At 46.9% G+C, this 20,360-nt stretch overlaps 1 protein-coding gene across 1 annotated transcript; it reads right to left on the bottom strand.

Moving 5' to 3' along the window:
• Window positions 1-203: 203 nt before the first annotated feature.
• LOC119390132 (uncharacterized) lies at window positions 204-5,542 on the bottom strand. The gene is made up of 5 exons (XM_037657691.2): window positions 5,369-5,542; window positions 3,055-3,167; window positions 1,279-1,355; window positions 1,076-1,147; window positions 204-475 (listed from the first exon to the last, which is right to left on the bottom strand). Exons 1-5 carry the CDS (start codon window positions 5,507-5,509, stop codon window positions 273-275), a joined length of 606 nt encoding a protein of 201 aa, XP_037513619.2. The 5' UTR covers window positions 5,510-5,542; the 3' UTR covers window positions 204-272.
• Window positions 5,543-20,360: the final 14,818 nt, after the last annotated feature.

Raw genomic sequence — 20,360 nt, 5'->3', positions numbered from 1 at the left:
CCTACCAGTGGTCGAGGAATTCCATATTTACCATTAACACACGAGTGGTTTCGTTTAGGTAGCTGTCCTTTGTAATCAGGGGTATTTCATAGCTGACGGCGTGACACTTACCTTCCTTAACGTCTACAGATCTGAAGTCTCCGAATCGGGCAGTCAACGCACGTCTTGCGGACCAAAAAAAAAAGTGGTTTATTGTGTTAATTGTTTTGTTCCCCGAATGTTTATTAACTCAGTTTTGTTTTTTCTTTTATCGAAGAAACAGTATTTCAGCTTCAGCCTATCCGCATGCCGCGCACCAAACTCAGACTGTCAAGAGGCGCCTTCGTAGGTTTTTCCAACATGCACGCGGAACGATTCCAAGTGACCTTCCTTTTCTCTCCAGATTTTGTTATGGCATCTTGAATCCTCTTCATTACTTTCGCAGGTACCTCGGCCATCGGTTTCGACAGGGCAACTACATACCACGATCCAGACCCTGGTGGAGGCAGCAATGGTAAATGTAAGTATGAAAGAAGGGGAATTGTTCGAAGGGCTCGACCAATGAAACCGACAGACAAATAAACCAAGAAAAGCATACAGTCATTATTTGTGGTTTCTAACTGTAGCTTAATGATTGTCACCTAAATTGTAAACAATTAGAGCAGACGAAAAAGCACACTTTCCATCGTTGGGATACGAACCCGCAGCCTTCGTATGTGGCCTCCGATGCTCTACCAATTGAGTAACGACGAAGAGCACCCCTTCGTCCACTCTGTTTTGTATTTATGTGCGTTTAATCCTTGTTCGTGTTAGCTAGCGCCACTCGTAATTAGAAGGATGTGGGTTCGGATCCCTCCGACGGAAAGGGTTCTTTTTCGTCCACTTTAATTGCTTTCAATTTAGGTGATAATCATTACGCTATAGTTAAAAACGACAAAAATTGTCCCCGATGCATTCCTAGGCTTAATTTGTGTTTTGGCTTCTTTGGTTGTGCCTAATGTTAAGTAACCAAGCGAAAAAACATAGTAACTACATTTATGAAGTCTCTGTCACGACTACAAACGCGTTCGTCTCATTATCAGTGTAATGAGCTTACCGCCTTCCGAGCAGTGGTGAATGAGGGCCCAGTTTGCATAGTCCGTGTCCAAAATCTGGTAGAACTTTACATCTTCGAGAATATACACAGTTGGCCAGGCGTGATAAGTTTTGAATATGCAGCGAAAAAAATAAATAGTATTGATGAAATGGGCGTTACGTTGTATTCAACAAATTTTGATTGCGCCTTGGGGGGCTACTTACCGTGAGCGACAATGTACTGCCTGTCATCTTGCTTCCGAAACTTGTAGTAGGCAAGAACTTTTGCGGGGCCAGTCGGTCTGTGCAATAAAAGATAACGCTCATGAAGGTTGCCTGAGCGATGTACACATTAAGATTGGACCATCGGGATGGCGCCAACGCTGACAACGAATAGACGTCATTTGAACACGGGTGCCTATGGTTAAAAAGACCCGAGGAGGACTACATTCTGCCACTGGGGTTCTTTTACCGTCAAACGATATGCGCGCTCATATGTTGCCCCCATCGCAAGCCAGCCGCTGTGACAGCGATCTAAACCGAGTCATTGAGCGCACGAGTGCGATGCTACAGCTGCTAAGCCACCACGTTGGGCATTATCAATATTACTTATTACACTACGTCACTTCACATATCGCGTCACCTTCGCTTATTGCACGTCCCTCCACCACGCGCGTGCCTCGTCAAAAAAAGAAAAGAAAAAAGAAAAAAAAAAGCGGCGAGGAACATTCAAGGAATGGTTCAACGAAGGGCAAGGAAAACATTCGAAGAAGGGTTCAACAGAAGGGCAAGAGAAAGAATGAGAGGGATTGTAGGTAAGGTAAGGAAGCTAACAAGACTATGTCCTGTTTGCTACCCTACACATCAGGATGGGGATAAGAGGGTAAATGAGAGAGAGAGAGAAAGAGCAAGAAAAGTGAAAAGGCTTTCACCTTATTGTCTTTTAGGAAGGACTAAGGAACCCGGCAATCTTTTTTTCATATTAAAGTGTCGTCTCTCGATGCTAAGTATTCCTAGCCGACAACCCCACCTCCCCTCTGCAGTCTCCGAGGGAGGGGGGGCATGGAATTGCAATATGTCATTTCCTCTTGTTCACGAAAATGTACTCACAATTGACACAATATTCTTAATTCGTAATTTGTACATCGCGGTTCGCGTGAACATTAGCGTAATTATCGCTCCATACATAGTGTACCAATGTTTTCGGCAACAGTGACAACAAGTGAGTCGTGTTATGGCGCTAGCACCTAGCGACGTTAAAGGGGCCCTGCAACACTTTTTGAACATGGTCAGAATGTGTTGCAGATCGGTAGTCGAGGCTCCTGTAGCACGCGGCATTTATATTTACCATTAAATTTCAAAGCCAGCTGCAAATCACTGGTTCTTCTCTTGACACGTGTTGCCGCATACCCAAAATCAACTGCGCCATGAGCACGTGGGCGCTACCCATTGTACGATTTGAGCATCGATGCTTAGTATCACTATTGTTTAATGCACGTATTCTTTTGTATTTCACTCTACTTGCTTGTTACACTTTTTTTGATATTAAGCGTTTTCTTTTTTTACGTTATAACGTGCTCACCTCCATGCTGCACACGTATAATTGATACCATGAGGCTAATACATTTCCTACTGTATGTACACCTGCACCGTAGCGCTGCATCCTAACAAGAGCGCGAGCCCTTTGTCAGGGCTCTTGTTCGTGCTCCCGTTTCTGTAATAGAAGCAAATAACCTTCAGTCCTAAACTTTCTATGTAGCACTTATCACCAATAATGTAGAGTGCAAGAAATTACCATGGTTAATACCAGCCTCCCTATTTCATTTTCCGGGTGTCAGCTACATTTCCTTCGCGTTCATGTATACAGTGAATAGGGTAGCTGAATCTCATAGTTTAATTTTGTCTACAATACATGCAAGAAACTGCGACAAATGCATTAAAAAATTAAGCTTCAGGACAACACTACTAAGGCGTTTAACGGAATTTAACAGCGAATCTTACCCCGGTCTCGTCTGGATCGCAAAAGTGTTGTTAGCTGGGAAATACCGCAAAACGTCGCATACATGCACCTCGTTAGGGTAGTGCAAACCTTCCAGCCACTCCTGTCCCCCAAGCTGAAAAGAAAACAAAATCAACAGAAATCGTCTTGCATGACTAGGCAACATGGTTTATTTGCTGTACTGTACATATTTAATAAGTTCACGATACCACTATAAGAAGCTTTAAAATGAAGGAGTGGTTGCCTTTGGTTGCCGTATAAGTATAAGTATGAGAGGTGGCACTTCAAGAAAACTTCGTTTATTACGTCGACGTTTCGGTCAGAGCCTGACCTTTCTCAAGAGAAAGGTCAGGCTCTGACCGAAACGTCGACGTAATAAATGAAGTTTTCTTGAAGTGCCACCTCTCATAGTGATATATATATATATATATATATATATATATATATATATATATATATATATATATATATATATATATATATATATATATGTAGCTGTGAATGGCACCAATACACAATAGTAGGTTTCGAGCGCATGTCATTTTTTGTGCGGATTCTCCGCTATGACATATTTACGAATATTTACGACTCCAACCCAGCATATTTTTAATGCTACCATGAAAGGGACTAGAGCTGTGCAAATAGTGAATTTAAGAACCGCGTCGCATAGTATTCGAATATCTTTTTTTTATTTAGGACAAGTGTTTTCAAGACAGCCTTAAAATTGTATATGATTTTATTTGAAAGAAATGTCGACAAACATTCCCAGGCGAAGAACTCTATCACTGTTAACCGATAATAACAGCATAGTTACGTAAATTGAGGTAAGCTTGTACACAGCAGCGACAGATGGGGATAGAATAAACGCTTAGTGTGTATACAGGGTGTCCCAGCTATCACGCAGCACGATTTAAAAAAAGAGGAACGGCGTTACGAGAATCAAACATACAGCGTATTGTTCCTAGTACACTAGAGTAGCCACTGCTATTTTTTTCGTTAATGAGGTTTATGTAATTAGTCATAATTATATTTCTAACTCGACAAGTACTCGCCTTATTGTCAAAATGTCAATGAGGCGTATGTAGGCATGTTCAAATGGCATCTAACTGCGCTACTTTCAACAACGTGCTAATTGCGCGCTCATTTTTTCCGGCTGATAAAGAAAGCCCGCTAAATATGAAAAATAACACGTGACTATGCTCCCATGCGCAAAGGAAACCAGCGCCCTCAAATAAGCTTACTGCAAACTACCGCTTTGCCTGTTGCGAAAGACAGCGTTCCGCATTTTTGCAAGGGTACAGGTCGGGCGCCAGCGATATGCGTGCAATTTCGCTGGAATTCAATCCGTTCGATAGTACGCCGCAATCATCCATATCTCACGGCCGACTGTACTCATAGATAACGCGGCAGGTGTTCCGATTACGACCTGACTCTGTAAATCCAAGCGGTGCGTTTCTAGGTCGGGGAGTGGCAGATGGAGATAAACTGTTTTTTTTTCTTTCTGCATTTTTTCCTTGATACTGTTTGCCTCATAGGGAGCCTGTTTGAGGGCGCTGGTTCCCGACGCGCGCAACACTCTAGTCACGTGTCACTTTTCATATTTCGCGGGCTTTCTTGATCAGGCGGAAAAAATGAGCGCGCAATTAGCACGTTGTTGAAAGTAGCACAGTTAGATGCCATTTGAACATGCCTACATACGCCTCATTGACATTTTGACAATTAGGCGAGTACTTGTCGAGTTAGAAATATAATTATGACTAATTAATTAAACCTCAATAACGAAAAAAATAGCAGTGGCTACTCTAGTGTACTAGGAACAATATGCTGTAGGTTTGATTCGCGTAACGCCGTTCCTCTTTTTTTTAAATCGTGCTGCGTGATAGCTGGGACACCCTGTATATTTGCCGTTCTTCATCTCACCGACACCAATCTGAATTTTGGTAAAAATATTTAGGCCGTGCTCAAATATATGCAAAATGAAGAAGCACAGCAAACGACCTTCGTCAGTTACTTGCGTTAACTCGGATTAGCGCAAGACTATTCTTACATCCCGTAAAGTTTACCCAAATATATAAGGTAGATACTCATATCAGAATCGCATTTCGCTTAGAAACATGAAGAACACGTCCGGCTAGCATGTCAGATTCTTCAAACGCCCTACGTCTAAATTAGCTAGCTTGCACCAAGTTACACCATGACGATCAGTCACGGGCCATACGAACCGAATGTTGTGAAGTGTGGTCTTTAATGTCACGCTAGTTTTTAAAGAGAAATTGTAGAAGAGCTAAGCTGCCATAAGTATTTGTGTGTGCTTACCAAGTTCCAGTCAGCATGCATCGAAGCTTTTAAAGTGGGGCACTTCAGACCCTCAGGGAGCGCTGCTTGCGTCATGTGATCGAAGAAAAGTTGCGCCAGTGCAATCAATTTAAAGCACTGTACGTGTCTTTCATACGCCATTTTTTTTTCACCTGCAGATTCGTCGTGCAGGAGAAAGTTCTGCAAAGAGTCAGTGAATCGTGTGAGAGGTGACATAGAAGTAAATTCCAAACAAAAAAAAATAATCGTGTTTGGTGGGGTTTTACGTCCCAAAACCACGATATGATTACGATGGACACAATTGCAAGGAAATTACGTTCACTTTCGTGGCTGAAGGAAACTATACATTCGTCAATATTTCTATGGCCGTTCTGAACCTCATAACTATTCGTAGACATTTCTAGCGCTAATAAAGCGAATTTCTTACACGTCTCACGAGTAAAACAAAAAAGAAAGAGAAAAAAAAAAAACTCAATCCACAACAGTGGAGCTGCCTTTGGTTTTTCTTCTGTTTTGCTGCTATTTTCGGTGTTGTGCTTGTGTTTTGGCGTTGTATGTGTATGTATGTGTAACAACGGCAATAACAACAACAAAGCAGCGACAAACTGCGGAAAATCCCATGGAGGAAAATTAATCACGAGAAAAGTGGACGACTCGGGGATCGCTCCAGCTCCATGGAGCGGAAAGAGAAAATGCTCAACACAGACCATGATCCAGACCAAGATCAAGGTACCGGCCCCAACACAGGTCCCGGTCACGGGCGAGATCTAGGTCGCGAACAAGGACATCAATTCTCGAAGAGTCCCGAGAGAGTCCAGACGGACTTTGATGCAGTTCCAGCGCCTAAGCGAAATAGGAATAAAAAAACAACAACATGGAGACACAAAAAGGAAAATAGACAATAAGAACGCCAGCGTCATTCCTGTCTCTTTTCCTTTCCGTGTCACTTCCTAATATAAGCAACTAATATAAACTTCAATATAAACTTCCAATATAAACTTCCAACGTAAACTTCCAATATAAACTTCATAGTATAGACAACGGCATTCAAGTCAATTATTGAAAGTTATTTAACGAGTTTTTCTTAATTAGTTGCGTCAACGTCGTTTCAGCTGCGGGAAAGTGTTTCCGCCTCGACAAAGAGTTCATGTGCGAAAACCTGACTGTCCTATAATTTAACACGAAAGTGTTTTATGCCGGGGTCCACCAAGTACATCCGTCACGGATATGACGTTGATAAAATGGACGCCAACGGGTGAGAAAGAAAAAACCAAGAAAAAGATACCCCGCTGGGAATCGAACCCACGACGTTGCGGCCGCGACGACAAGCGCCCGACGCTCTACCGACTAAGCCAACTCGAGAGATGCTAGGCACGGCGCGGACGCGCTTTATATCTTTCACACATTCTCTTTCGCGGCGGGCGGAGCGGGGCGGTGCCGCCGTCTGTGAGAGGTGAAAAGAAGTAATGCTCCACGATCGACACTTACTAGCGCTTACTCCGAGATTGCACGTGATATCGGAGGTCATGGTTAAAGCGTCTCGATACCAGAGAGGTAGACTGGCCGCGCTGGCGTCGCCGAGGCACCCTTGACGCAGTTACGTTCTTTGCCTTTCGATTCGTGTTAGCGTGCGTCGGCTCATCGGAGTAGTGCAGCTTCTACGTGCACGAATGGGATTTCTCTGCCGCCGACTGCTTCAATTGCGAGAGCACCGACTAACAAAACTGCTGCAATATGCGTTGCAGAAAGGACGCGATTTCGACGGGCGAATGCCGTGCCTTGGTAGAGCGAGAGCAGCGCCTGCGAGACAGAGGCCAGCGGGACGCACGCGTTTGCGGCTCAGGCTACGAACCTCTACCTCCCGCGTTGCTGAAGTGCAGTGTGTGTTATGTATGCATGAGCACAGGCGTCGGCTACCCATTACTAGAAAGTGCACACCGTGCCGTTTCTCTCCTTAATTGACGACGCTTTGAAGAAGTGCATACCGGGTACCAGTGTTGATTATGAGCTTGTTGATATCATCCTTACGCGCGATTCACGATTCGCTGTGTCCATATATATGTTCACACCGTCAGCTACCTCAACGGTTTAATCATGATCATGGCCGTTAGTCGTCGCGATAGAGACATGCTGTCAACATGGGTGCATCCACGTCAAACGGTGCTATAGCTGCCAAACACGAATATACATTGCACAAGCTCTTATATATGATAAGCACTACTTCTGTGAAGACACGTTTCACTTTCGTGTTATACCGATTCCTATGCCGGAGGGATCAGCCATGTTTTTTTTACAAAAACGTCTGTACTGTCTTAAAGAAACACCCTTTATACCGCATACAATGAGCACATGACAACGATACTCTTTCACTACCAAACACGCCACGCTTACTGCGAGAACACTCTTGGTGAGAAAACGCGTAAAAAGAAAATGCGAGTGGCGACGCCACCTTGAAGTTCCTGCACCATTCGTCGTGGCGTCATAGATTTTGATGACGTTTTCTAGGGTCTACGTATTTCCTGATCGGTAAAAATGAAGTGAATACTGAACTTTGATGCATTTCAAGCGCTTAAGCAAAAAAAAAAAACAAGACAAAAAGAAAACATGCAGTCACGGAAATGACAAGGGACAATAAGAGCGCCAAGCGTCCTTCCTGTCCCTTTTCCTTCCCTTGTTTGCATTCTTTTACAGCGAAAGCTGTTACGAGATCATTTCACCGGCCGTTTTTGGCGCCGTAGCTGTCCGCCGCCGCCGCCGCCGCCGGTGTCCGTAATCAGTATCGCTTGAAATAAGAAAAAAAACCAAATAAGAAAAAAATTCCAGGATGGAACGAGGCTCGAACCTGGGCCCTCTGCGTGGGAGCCCAGTATTCAACCTCGGAGCCATGCCGGTGCTTGAAACTGCTTTGCAAAAAGGTACTATACAGGCTTCATGTCGGGAAGGAACCACATTAGCATATGCAATATAGCGTGGTAGAAGAGTAAAATAAGCACCAAGCGTCGCACAACGCGAATTCTGTAACCAGGCGTCACACAATGCGAATTGCGCAACGAGTAGGTTGTTGAATGCTTCCAACCCATTACAAAGGGCTCTGCCATAATTCTTCATCGTCATCAGGCACAGCATCAATGAAGTGCGCATAATGTCTTACATGCGTTTAGCAGGTACCAACGCTCTCCGCAGAATGACGAAAAATGGCACAGTGCCTGCTGCCCTACTTCTCAAAAATTACGATGATTTATAGCGTAGTGGGTTCCTCGCAACTGCACTTGTATTGGTTGCCAATGAAGCCTATAAGCGCATGATCCATTTCCTCGGGGCTCAGTAAAGTTCTTCACCCCCTCCGTCTCTCTCCCACGTCAGCGTATGTTATACAGCATGACGGGAGAGGGAAATAGCGACTGGGCGTCACACAATGCAAATTACATAACTGGTGGGCCGTTTAAAGCTTCCAACCCATTACAAAGAGCTGAGCCATAATTCTTCATCGTCATTAGTCGTCGCGTCAACAAAGTTCACATAATGCCTTACAGACCTGTAGCTGGTGCCTCGCTTCTCCGCAGAATGACAAATAGCGGCTTAGAAGGTGCTTCCCAACTTCACAAAAGTTGTGATTTATGGCGTAGTGGGTACCTTTCTAGTGTACTTATATTGTAGCCCAGGAGAGTGTTGCGTGACAGCAGCTTCGCGGACTCTCCGTTCAGGATATATCGGTGTTGCAGCCCGAGATGCCTTTACGCCGTTTCCGCGCACCCCGCGAGCCTGAGACCGCCGCGTCGGTCGTTAAACTGACAGTGAACAGACCACGGCTCTTCCCTGGAACGGTTACGGGGGGGGGGGGGGAGAGGTGTTTGCCTGTCATCGCGCCCCTTGCTTTGGAACCAAGCGTCGATGTGTTCGACCTTCGACCCCAGGAGCTGGCGCCTGGAAGCCGCGGCCGGGTCACGGTCACGTGATCGTCGTGGAAGGGAGAGAGCGTCGACGAGGCGACGGGGAGTCCACCTCCGGCAGCCAACGAGAGAAGCTGCTCGGAAAACCGCTTGTCTACTCAATCGGGCCTGGGGCCCTTTGTTTTCTGGTCGCGTAGTTTATTAAAGACCCTTCAATAACCATCTCTGAGTCCGCAGTCTCCTACATCCCCAACAAACTGGTTGGCAGCGGCGGGATGAGAAGAAGGCTGGCGGACACCTGCTGAAGGGAAGGAACTTCGACGATCCGGGATCATCGGGTTCCACTACGCAGACGAGGCAAGCGGCGAAGGCTCCACAACGAGCAAGTCGTCGATCTGGGATCGGCAGATGAGGCAACGTCTCCGGGAGACAAGGCCATCGCACGCTCGTGGTATCGATGAGTGCTTGAGCGACCACTGTTTGCCAGACGATTAGAACCGGGTTCAATCGGGCACATTAATTTTCGTTTGCCACCACAGGGTGTGTGGTTATTTCGAAAGTTGGTGTAGTCGGCTCTTGCTTACCATGGATATAAGGAAGCTAACAAAAGACGAATTGCTGCTTTTGGCGGAAGATCTCGGGGTGGAAGTGAGTCAGAAAATGAGGAAACCCGAGATCCGCTGCGCAATTCAGGAAGTTGATTTCGAAGAGGACGAAATCGCAGAGGCATGGGAAAAGATATGCCGCATTGAGAAAGAACGGGCAGAAGCTAGAGAAAGGAAAGAACAGAGGGAACAAAGGCAAGCTGAGTTAGAGCTTGAGAGAGAACAGAGGAAAATTGAGCTTGAACTCGAAAGGATAAGGCTCGAGCAAGCGAGATTGGCGTCGGGAGCGAGTGTGGCAGCCGCTTCGTCCGACCATGTAAAGATGACTAGTTTGCTTCAGCCGTTCAGTGTGGGGAATGACATCGGTCTTTACCTTGTGAATTTCGAACGCATGTGCGAGAGACATTCATTCACCCGCGACACTTGGCCACAAAGGTTGCTTGCGTTGCTTCCGGGGGAGGCGTCACAAGTTGTTGCTCGTCTTAGCGCTGGTGAAGCAGGCGACTATGATTTGGTGAAGTCAAGCCTGCTCTCCAAGTATAAGCTCTCCACCGAAGAGTTTAGGAGAAGGTTTAGAACAGGGAGGAAAAAAGCGAATGAAAGCTTTGTTGAATTTGCTTGCAGCCTTACTGATAACTTGGTCGAATGGATAAAGGGCTCTGGTGCAGAGGGCGACTTCGGCAAGCTTCAGAATTTAATCTGTCTCGAGCAGTTCTATGAGTGCTTGCCGGACCACATACGCCTTTGGGTGAGAGACAGACAAGTTGGCGTCTGTGTGAAGAAGGCAGGGCAACTTGCGGATGAGTATGTGGTGAGTCGTGGCATCAAAGAGACTAGCCTAAGCAGTCAGGGCTATCGAAAGGCTCATTCTGGGCAGCAGCCTTATTATAAAGGACCGCGAGATATGCGGGAAAGAGAGGGCAAAGGGCAGCTAAATTCATCGCAACCGACTGCTAGCGTGAACAAAGAACAGGAAGTCCGAGGAAAGGGGCCAGAGCGTCAGTCAGAGGAATTGGAAAAGAGACGGCCAACCATTTGTTACATTTGCAAAGAAGCGGGTCACTTTGCCAGAAATTGCCGAAAGGAAAAGCGTGTATTCGCGACCATAATAAGCAGTGATCCCACTAACAACGAGCTACTAAAACCGTACACCAAAGATCTAGTTGTAAATGGCCAGAAGTGTAGAGTACTTAGGGACTCAGCGGCCACCATGGATGTGGTCCACCCAAAGTACGTATCAAGTAAGGACTATGTTTCTGAATGCGCTTGGATACGTCAAGCAGTCAGTGAGGACTCCGTGTGCCTGCCAATGGCAAAAGTTCACATTGAGGGGCCATTCGGTACTTTAGAAACTGTGGCAGCGGTATCAAAAGCGTTGCCCGAGGGGTATCCATACCTTTTTTCAAATAAATCCGAGTCGCTTTTGAATGAGCAGGGAAAAAAGTTTGCTGACGTGGATGCACAGGTGCTTGCGCTGACGCGATCGAAAGCCAGACAGCTTTCAGTGCAGTTGCGTTATTCAGACGGGAAAGAGGAACCTGAACTGGAAGAACCAGTAATTGGGGGAAACGTAGCGGAGCAGACGGAGGTCAAGGTACCTGTGAGTGCCGGAAAAGATCAAATTGATGCTGAAGCGGAGCGCCCGCAGAAAGGCGCTGGGCGTGAAAGGCTCACCGAAACCGAGGACGAAGGCTCCTTGGTAAGACCAACTGCGCCTTCTCTACATAAACTACTGAATGTTGGTCGGGATACACTAAGGGCCGCGCAGAAAAACGACCCTACGCTTAAGGTCGTGTGCAGTAGCCTAGGCGAAGGCGTCTCATCGAGTAACATTAAGTTCAGGGAAAGGGATGGTATCCTTTATCGACATTACAAAGACAAACGAGGCAGAAGCTTTGATCAGATAGTAATTCCAGCTGATTATCGGAAGGATCTGCTGAGTCTTTGCCACGATCACCCGTGGGCAGGGCACCTCGGAGTGAACAAAACTAAAAAGAGGCTACTCCAGGAATTCTACTGGCCAGGTTGTTTTAGAGATGCACAGGAGTTCGTCCGAACATGTCAGACGTGTCAGAAGGTGGGTAAATCCAACGACAAAAGGAAGGCCTCAATGGTGAAGGTGCCTATAATTTCAGAACCGTTCTCAAGGGTTGTTATTGATATTGTTGGACCCCTACCTAAGACCAAGGCTGGTTACAAGTACATATTGACTATGTTGTGTCCAGCAACAAAATTCCCTGAAGCCATACCGCTAAGAGAGGCTACTTCAGTACAGGTAGTAGATGCCCTATTGACAGTGTTTTCTCGCCTTGGTTTCCCAGCGGAGATACAATCAGACCAAGGGACGACTTTCACGAGTGCACTTACGACCACATTTCTTGAGAAATGCGGAATCAAAATTTTACACAGCTCCGTGTATCACCCACAAAGCAACAGTGTTGAAAGATGGCACGCTGTGCTTAAGAAAGTGCTGAGAGCGTTGTGCCATGAGCGAAAAGTAGACTGGGACTGTTGTCTTCCAGGCGCGCTTTTCGCTTTGCGCACTGTGCCGCACGAAGGGACTGGGTTTGCTCCTGCAGAACTCGTGTATGGAAGAAACCTTAGGGGCCCATTGCAGCTAGTTCGGGAACTTTGGGAAGACAAACGGGTTGATAAGAGTGTGGTAGAATATGTAGTTGAACTAATGGGAAGATTAAATGAGACTCGAAAAATTGTAAAGGCCAACTTGGAGGAAGCCCAGAAAGCCGCGAAGCGCTACTACGATAAGAATGCGAGAAAGAGGACATTCAAAGTTGGCGACAAGGTGATGATATTGCGCCCGAGTAGGCAGAACAAGCTCGAGGTCCTCTGGGACGGACCGGCTGAGATAATAGAATGCGTGTCTGAGGTAAATTACTTGGTAAGGTTACCCGGACGGAGACAGGAAGAGCGAGTTTATCATGTGAACTTGTTAAAGCCATACTTTGAAAGGAGGGAGATGGTGAGCATTGCCTTGAATCACTCTCAGGACGTTACTACGGAGGTGCCTTCCTTACTCTGCGAAATGGCTCCGACTGTAGAACAAATCATCGCGCACTCTGTGGATAAGAGTGAGCTGAACAATGAACAAATTGAGGATTTAAGGAGAGTCATAGAGGACTCCCTCGAATGCTTCACGGAGAAGCTGGGACGGACACACTTGGTGACACACGACATTGAACTAACATCAGAAGTTCCATTTACATCTAAAGCCTATCGCATGTCACCAAGGAATCAAGAGATTATGAAAAGTGAGATCAGCCGCATGCTTAAACTAGGAGTGACCAAGCCAGGAAGCAGCGATTACTGCTCTCCGTTGATGTTGGTAGAAGTACCGGGAAAGGATCCACGACCTTGTGTGGATTACAGAAAGTTAAATGCGATCACTAAGGACGAGGTTTACCCTTTGCCGAACATTGAAGAAAGAGTGGAGCTGGTTAGCAAGGCAAGGTTTATATCTACTTTTGATTTAGTGAGAGGCTACTGGCAAGTACCTTTAACCGAAAGAGCCAGTCGCTATGCAGCTTTTATAACGCCTTTCGGTACTTTTCAACCTGTGACAATGAGTTTTGGCCTCAAGAACGCACCATTTTGTTTCTCAAGATTGATGGACCGGGTACTGGAGGGACTTAGTGAATTCGCATTGCCCTACCTGGACGATGTAGCTGTGTTTTCGAATGACTGGAGTTCCCACTTGGAACACGTGAGGGAAGTACTTGATAGATTCAGAGCAGCAGGCTTGACAGTAAAGGCAGAGAAGTGCCAGTTGGGGCGAACCAGTGTCACTTACCTGGGTCACGAGATAGGACGCGGAAAGCGCGAGCCGATGAAAGCGAAGGTAGCAGCAATACTAAACTTTCCGAAGCCCGTGACGAAGAAAGATGTTCGATCATTTCTGGGAATGGCCGGATATTATCAACATTATATACCGAGCTACTCCCAACTCGCGAGTCCTCTAACGGATAGTTTGAGGAAGATGGAACCGGAAAAGGTCACTTGGACTAATGCAAAAGAGGAAGCATTCTTGAAATTGAAGAACGCTCTGTCTCTAGGACCAGTCTTGGCTTCACCTGATTTCAGTCGCCAATTCATTCTCCAGTGCGACGCTAGTAATCGTGGTCTTGGTGTCGTTCTTTCTCAGATAAACGAGCAGGGTGAGGAACACCCCGTGCTGTACCTCAGTCGGAAATTGACCCCGCGGGAAGAGGCTTACAGCACGTCGGAAAAAGAGTGCCTGTGTATTGTTTGGGCGATTCAAAAACTGCGCTGTTATCTCGAGGGGACCAAATTTGTGGTAGAGACTGATCATTGCCCCCTGTCATGGCTTAAAGAAATGTCGGGAAAAAGCGGCCGGCTACTGAGATGGAGCCTTATTCTGCAAGAGTTCAACTTCGAAGTTAAATACAGAAAGGGAAGTGCGAACAAAAACGCAGATGGTTTGAGTCGAGGGTTCTAAGTGGCTTGAGGGCAATTCTGTGGAACGGCCACCTGTTTTTGTGTAACCTTGCACTATGGTATGTCTTCTTAGTCGAGAGCCGAATACACCAAAGAAAAATAAGAAAAAAAAGAACGACCAAGAGGTCTCAGTAAACTGTCTGGCAGCCAGGTCGTTTGTGCGCTGCCAGTCCCGAGCGTTTGCGAATGTGTGTGTTGGTGCTCGTGCGTGTGTGTGAAGAGCAGTGTTTCTGCAACATACACTCGTGTTTCCTTCTTTCGACCCTGCATCGGCGGAAGCAGCCTCGACGAAGGACTTCATCGGGGGGAGGAGTTTGTTGCGTGACAGCAGCTTCGCGGACTCTCCGTTCAGGATATATCGGTGTTGCAGCCCGAGATGCCTTTACGCCGTTTCCGCGCACCCCGCGAGCCTGAGACCGCCGCGTCGGTCGTTAAACTGACAGTGAACAGACCACGGCTCTTCCCTGGAACGGTTACGGGGGGGGGGGGCGAGAGGTGTTTGCCTGTCATCGCGCCCCTTGCTTTGGAACCAAGCGTCGATGTGTTCGACCTTCGACCCCAGGAGCTGGCGCCTGGAAGCCGCGGCCGGGTCACGGTCACGTGATCGTCGTGGAAGGGAGAGAGCGTCGACGAGGCGACGGGGAGTCCACCTCCGGCAGCCAACGAGAGAAGCTGCTCGGAAAACCGCTTGTCTACTCAATCGGGCCTGGGGCCCTTTGTTTTCTGGTCGCGTAGTTTATTAAAGACCCTTCAATAACCATCTCTGAGTCCGCAGTCTCCTACGTCCCCAACAAGAGCTTACAACGGGCTCTAGAAACGCCGCTCTTTCAGCTTTCACTGTGACTGTGCTGCGGTTTCAGCGCAGGCCTGGCGTTTTTTTATTTTGGCTTAAGCGCTTGAACTGCATCAAAGTTCAGTATTTCAACTAGTCCAGCAAACTGCTTTAAGGTCCTGACACAGCTGAGCTCGGCGAGCGCGCTATCCAGTGCTTCGCTCCCTTCCGGGAGATCATTTGAGGCAGCGGCAGGAGAGTCCACCCTATAGGATGAGAACTGATTCAAATTGAGAAAATGTTGTAACAACTCACCCGAGAGAATGCAGAACAGAGGGACGAAATCAAACAGTCAATCAGGAGCACGCTAAGCTCAGGCAAAATCTGGAACGCTAGTCAACTATAGTAGGTTTCAACATAAAAAAAAATGTTAGCCCCGCCCACAGCCATCGCTGTCCCTCGCACATAGTTTGTACAAATGCTCCACCCAGTAGCGCTTACTCATTTTTGTGACGTCATGAATTGCTCGATTGTTTCAGATAGTTTACTTTCCCACACAGGCACACGTTTGGGTCGCTGGTTTGTAGGTCGGAAACTTGACCGTCCTCATAAGTTGTCAGAGATTGTGAGATCGCTGCTCAGCCAAGCGTAAGGTTTAGGTTGTAACGAAGAACCTTTTTGTCTTAATACGCGTATAGTATTTACAATAGCCGAGAAAAAAGGTACTTACAGTTCGAGCGGGAACCAGCTAGCACGACTGTCTTGCACAGGTGAAGGGCAGGCGAGCCGCGGTTCTGAAGGCGGAGCTTGCATTTTTTATTAGGTTTTTACTGACTATAGCACAATACAAACGCCTAGTCGATGTCCAACACCTGTGCCAGTACGAGCGTCAGGCAGAGAAAATGTCACACGTCGAATATGATGACACATCCAAACCATTAGAAGAGAAAGTAGAGAATAAGTTAGGATAGTGGACAAAGACAATGCAACAGCAATTCACGATATTGCAGGTGCAGCTGGAAAAACTACGGCAAACAATAGATAGCATGGAAAACGGACCAACAGCAGTTCAGAACGCGCAAAACAGATCTCAGGCCTATCGGAGTATGACCGGTGAAAACAACTACACCTCACAACCGACCGGCTAAGACCAAACTGAATGAAATCACGAGGAAAGGACCAGTTAGTACTATATGTTAGTTGGGGGATGAACGAACTCTCGTAAGGTCTTGCCGTCGACCTGGGCTGGCTCGGGCTTCAAAGACTAAGAAACGAAACTCGCAAGGCGAAGTTCGCACATGTGGCACTTTTGGTTCCTTATGAACTTGTCCCACTTGAATATTTGTCCTACTTCGCGCAACAGCGTCGAAGTATCGGAGGAAATTTAAGCGAAGGAATGCCTATGACATGACGATTAGTAATGTATTATAGTCGGATACAACTTAAGAAGTCTGGAGAAGCCCCGCCCAGATGACTGAAGCACGGCAGCCAATCGCCTCTGCCTCCAACGAAAGAGTCCCGCTCATGCATTCGGCAATGTTATCCGAAGGCGGTGTCACCGGTCGTCCGGTTCATGACGTCAGTCAGGAGTGCGCGCCCATTGGTGCAGGCTTGTGTGCATCCGCCTCTGAGGAGGAAATGTCATGGACTTCTAAAGTTGTATCCGACTATATAGATAACAACAAGCTGGATGTCAATTCCTTGCCTCGCATACAAGGACGAAGTCATTGCTAAGATATTGCAGTTTAATGTTGGACTACGAATGGGCAGTATTGCGAGTCGATAAAAAAAGGAAAAAGAACAAAATAATCTAATGAAACTGTTAAACCTTCTGCATGGACATGTCTCCTAAACGGTTGTAAGCTTTTTCGTTTAACGGTGGGGGCTCCTACTTACATCCTGGCCACGCGACCTGTTTTAGCGAACGACGACGGCACTGGCACAAGGTCTGCAAAGGAAGCTTCTTGGTTTCCAGCGCACGTTGAGGGCATTTATAGGGTTAATCCTTATGCCAACGCTCACACCCTTGCACGTGAATGCACGAACCGTGTGGGGGATGGTGAGGCGTCTGACATTGACCTCAGAAAGGATACTTTGACAACGTTCCGTGAGATCACGTCTAGCTACAAGCTGGGTAGGAGGCGTTTTCCGCTTCCTAATGCTAGGCTCAACAGAGCCCAAGGTATCACTTTTAGACTCCTACAAATGGGTACATATCTCTGCTCGCGAATGTGTCGTAGGATAGAGCCAGACTTCCAAGAAGAGTGTCTTCGTTGTGGCCTCGAGAGTTGCTCGTTAACTCACATGCTTTGGCAGTGCCCCGCGAATGTGGGGGCGGATTTACGTGACGAAGACTCGTGGCGGCGGAGTTTACACAGCCCGGACCTGGGTCTTCAACTACTCACTGTCCGGAGGACCCGGGCCATCGCGGAGGGTCGTCACCTTCCGGTGACGACCTGAGTGGAGCCGCCGACTGGTTGAGGGGGTCTTAGGACTTCCTTACACTAGTCCCTCTGGTCTTTTAATAAAGTTCTTCGTATGTATGTATGTGTGATAGCCTGAACGTCCGCGGTGTTCACAGAAAACTCCTAGCGGCTATGTGCCTCAGAAATCGGGGGTATCCCACTACTCACCACTGGTCCTCTGAAGTGGGAAAGGGGTTAATGAACGTACGTGTTTTTTACTACCAGAGTGCTGCTTCTGTTCGTTAATAAAACATCGGCACCAATGTACTACTCCTCGTTGATGGCTACTGTGCGAAGCCCGCGAGCAGAAATACTCCAAGCTCAACGTAAAAAGGGCGCTAAATGTCACAGGAAAGTAAGCGTTCAATGGAAGCTTTACACGACTTCACTGATCGACCATCCTCATTGAATAAAAGGGCCGATGATTTTTTTTCAGCTGCGCAAAAAACTTCGTCACTTCGCACGGTATCACCAGAAGCCTGTTATATTGAGCTGTTTTCAATGAAAACGTCGAAGTATATAGTAGTTACTTTTGGCTTGCCCTTGCATCAAGGTAGCACTTTATGTCTAGTTTTACCAAATGTTTGGCCACATTCAGTTTTTTTTCGCCTTGCAACCCTGGAAAAAATGCCTGACGCCGTGGCCATGGCTGTCATGCTGCCGCTTCGCGGCGGTTCCCGGCTATGAAGCTGCCTGGAGTCAGCACGACGCGCCACCTGGGGGATCAGACGCCAAGGGGAGGCGCTGTCGATCCCAACATCTGTTTACAATAACTTTTTATCCAGCACTACCTGGTGAACTAAATTTCCACAAAAAAGCGAAGCATTAGAACACGTCGCCATTCACGTTGGGCACAAGAAGCATTACATTAACTTGAAATTCCCACAGTTCGCACGGCCGGCGTGGTTTCTTTTCACATTATGCCAAATCGCACACTGAAGTGACCAATAAAAGATCAATAAAGTATATAATAGAGCAAGCACCAAATAGAACATACTTTTGGCAAACCTTGATCGATAATGAGTCATGCGATGCCTATTATGATGTCAGCACAGAGATATGTGTCTCGACAGCAACAATTAATGCAATTCCCGTGCCAGTATCAGTGCATTAAAACGCACAGACATCGATTACGAAGCGCTACAGACACTAGGCGAGCGAAGTACATCGATGCCTCTCAAGAGTAAACACACGCACAAAAAACGATCGTAAAGCTGTGAAGGCACAGACTTGAGTGGAACTATTCGACGTCGTGCAGGTATACGAAACACCGTGACGGATATCGTAGCACGCGTAGATACACAGCTGAAGTAAAGCAAGTCAGTTTTCTACGATAGTGCCACTTCAGAAATTGTCCGGCACAAATAGTAAAATAAGAAAGAAAAAAGGTTCAACGCATTAACAATAAACGATACAATGTATGGCGTGCGCATACGTTAGGAACACTTATAGTACATAAAATAATTAAATACACATGTGACACAGTTTGCGGGCTTCTCCGTCCGTGGCGAGCAGTGGGTCATTGACCGCACAAGGAATACGTCGAAGTACATCGAGCGCATTATAGTCTTTGCTATTGTTGTATTATAGTCGTTAACCTCAAAAACGTTCGTATGCGAGCGAGGCACGCTCTGAGACAGGTCCTCTTCGCCACTAGCACGGGAAATTGCCCTTGGTCCAATTGCTGACAGTGGCGAAGTAAGCGGTGATGTCCTGGTACCTCTGCGTGCCAGGTATGGGCGTGCTCATAGCGTTGCAGACGCCCTCCCAGTCCTCGCATTCCAGGTCGAATAGGGACAGGCCGAAAGGGATGTCGCCGAATGCTTTCCTGAGCTTGCAGTACTGCAATGCGCGACATAGATAGATATACGTGGTTATGTGATTCGATAAAACTAGTGATTTATATGATATATGCAATTTTGCATAACCGTTGCAAAATTTGCAACGGTTATGCCAAATAATAACAGAGAGCTGAGCTAGTTGCTAAGTATTCATTCTAAAAAGACAGGGCGTGCAAACACGGACACAAGAAAGAAGTCAGGACACCACAGACGCCGACTAACAACTGATAGATGCACAACGGCGTAAAAGAAAGAAGGCACGAAAACTTATCTGCTCGTGCCCATGCAATAGGCGAACCTATCAACCGGCACGCGTGGCGTCCTACGCGAAAGATAACTGTTAAGGCATGGGCGTGCGCAGATAAGTTTTCGTGCCTTCTTTCTTTTCCGCCGTTGTGCATCTATTCAGCTGTTAGTCGGCGTTTGTGGTGTCCTGACTAATTTCTTGTGTCCGTGTTTGCACGCCCTGTCTTTTTAGAATGGTTATGCCAAAATTTTGCAAAGAGAGCCGCGACAGCGAACTCGGCAAATGTAAGCGTTATGTTATAAGCGATGACCTGCGAAATTATTTCGTTACGTTACGATTTCGGTACGCGACACAGCATTTCTTACGCGCGTATGTGTATATAGCCACTCGCCACGCATAGCGAGTGCCGCGTGTGCTGCAACACGTGTGAGGTGTGTACTGCGACCAGCACGACATTGCCGCTCAAAGCAGCACGCCTTCTAATGTACTGTAATTCTAAACAGAATGATGAGCAATGAGCGGTTGAAGGTGCTGAAATACTCCTTGCAGTGGCCGGAGAGCGCTACGCATTTGCACACGGCCGCTTGATGGAAAAGCGTGTTTCCATAAAGCGGCCGTCATTTACATTCGCAGGGGAACTCATGTGTTCGCATGCATACAAGGCAGACTTCGTTTGTTTGAAGAAACGTGTCCGAATAT

The sequence above is a fragment of the Rhipicephalus sanguineus genome, chromosome 4 (assembly GCF_013339695.2).
Source record: "Rhipicephalus sanguineus isolate Rsan-2018 chromosome 4, BIME_Rsan_1.4, whole genome shotgun sequence".
Classification (NCBI taxonomy): Eukaryota; Metazoa; Arthropoda; class Arachnida; order Ixodida; family Ixodidae; genus Rhipicephalus; species Rhipicephalus sanguineus.
The sequence above is the reverse complement of the archived record's forward strand: the minus strand, read 5'-3'. Positions and strand labels throughout refer to the sequence as shown.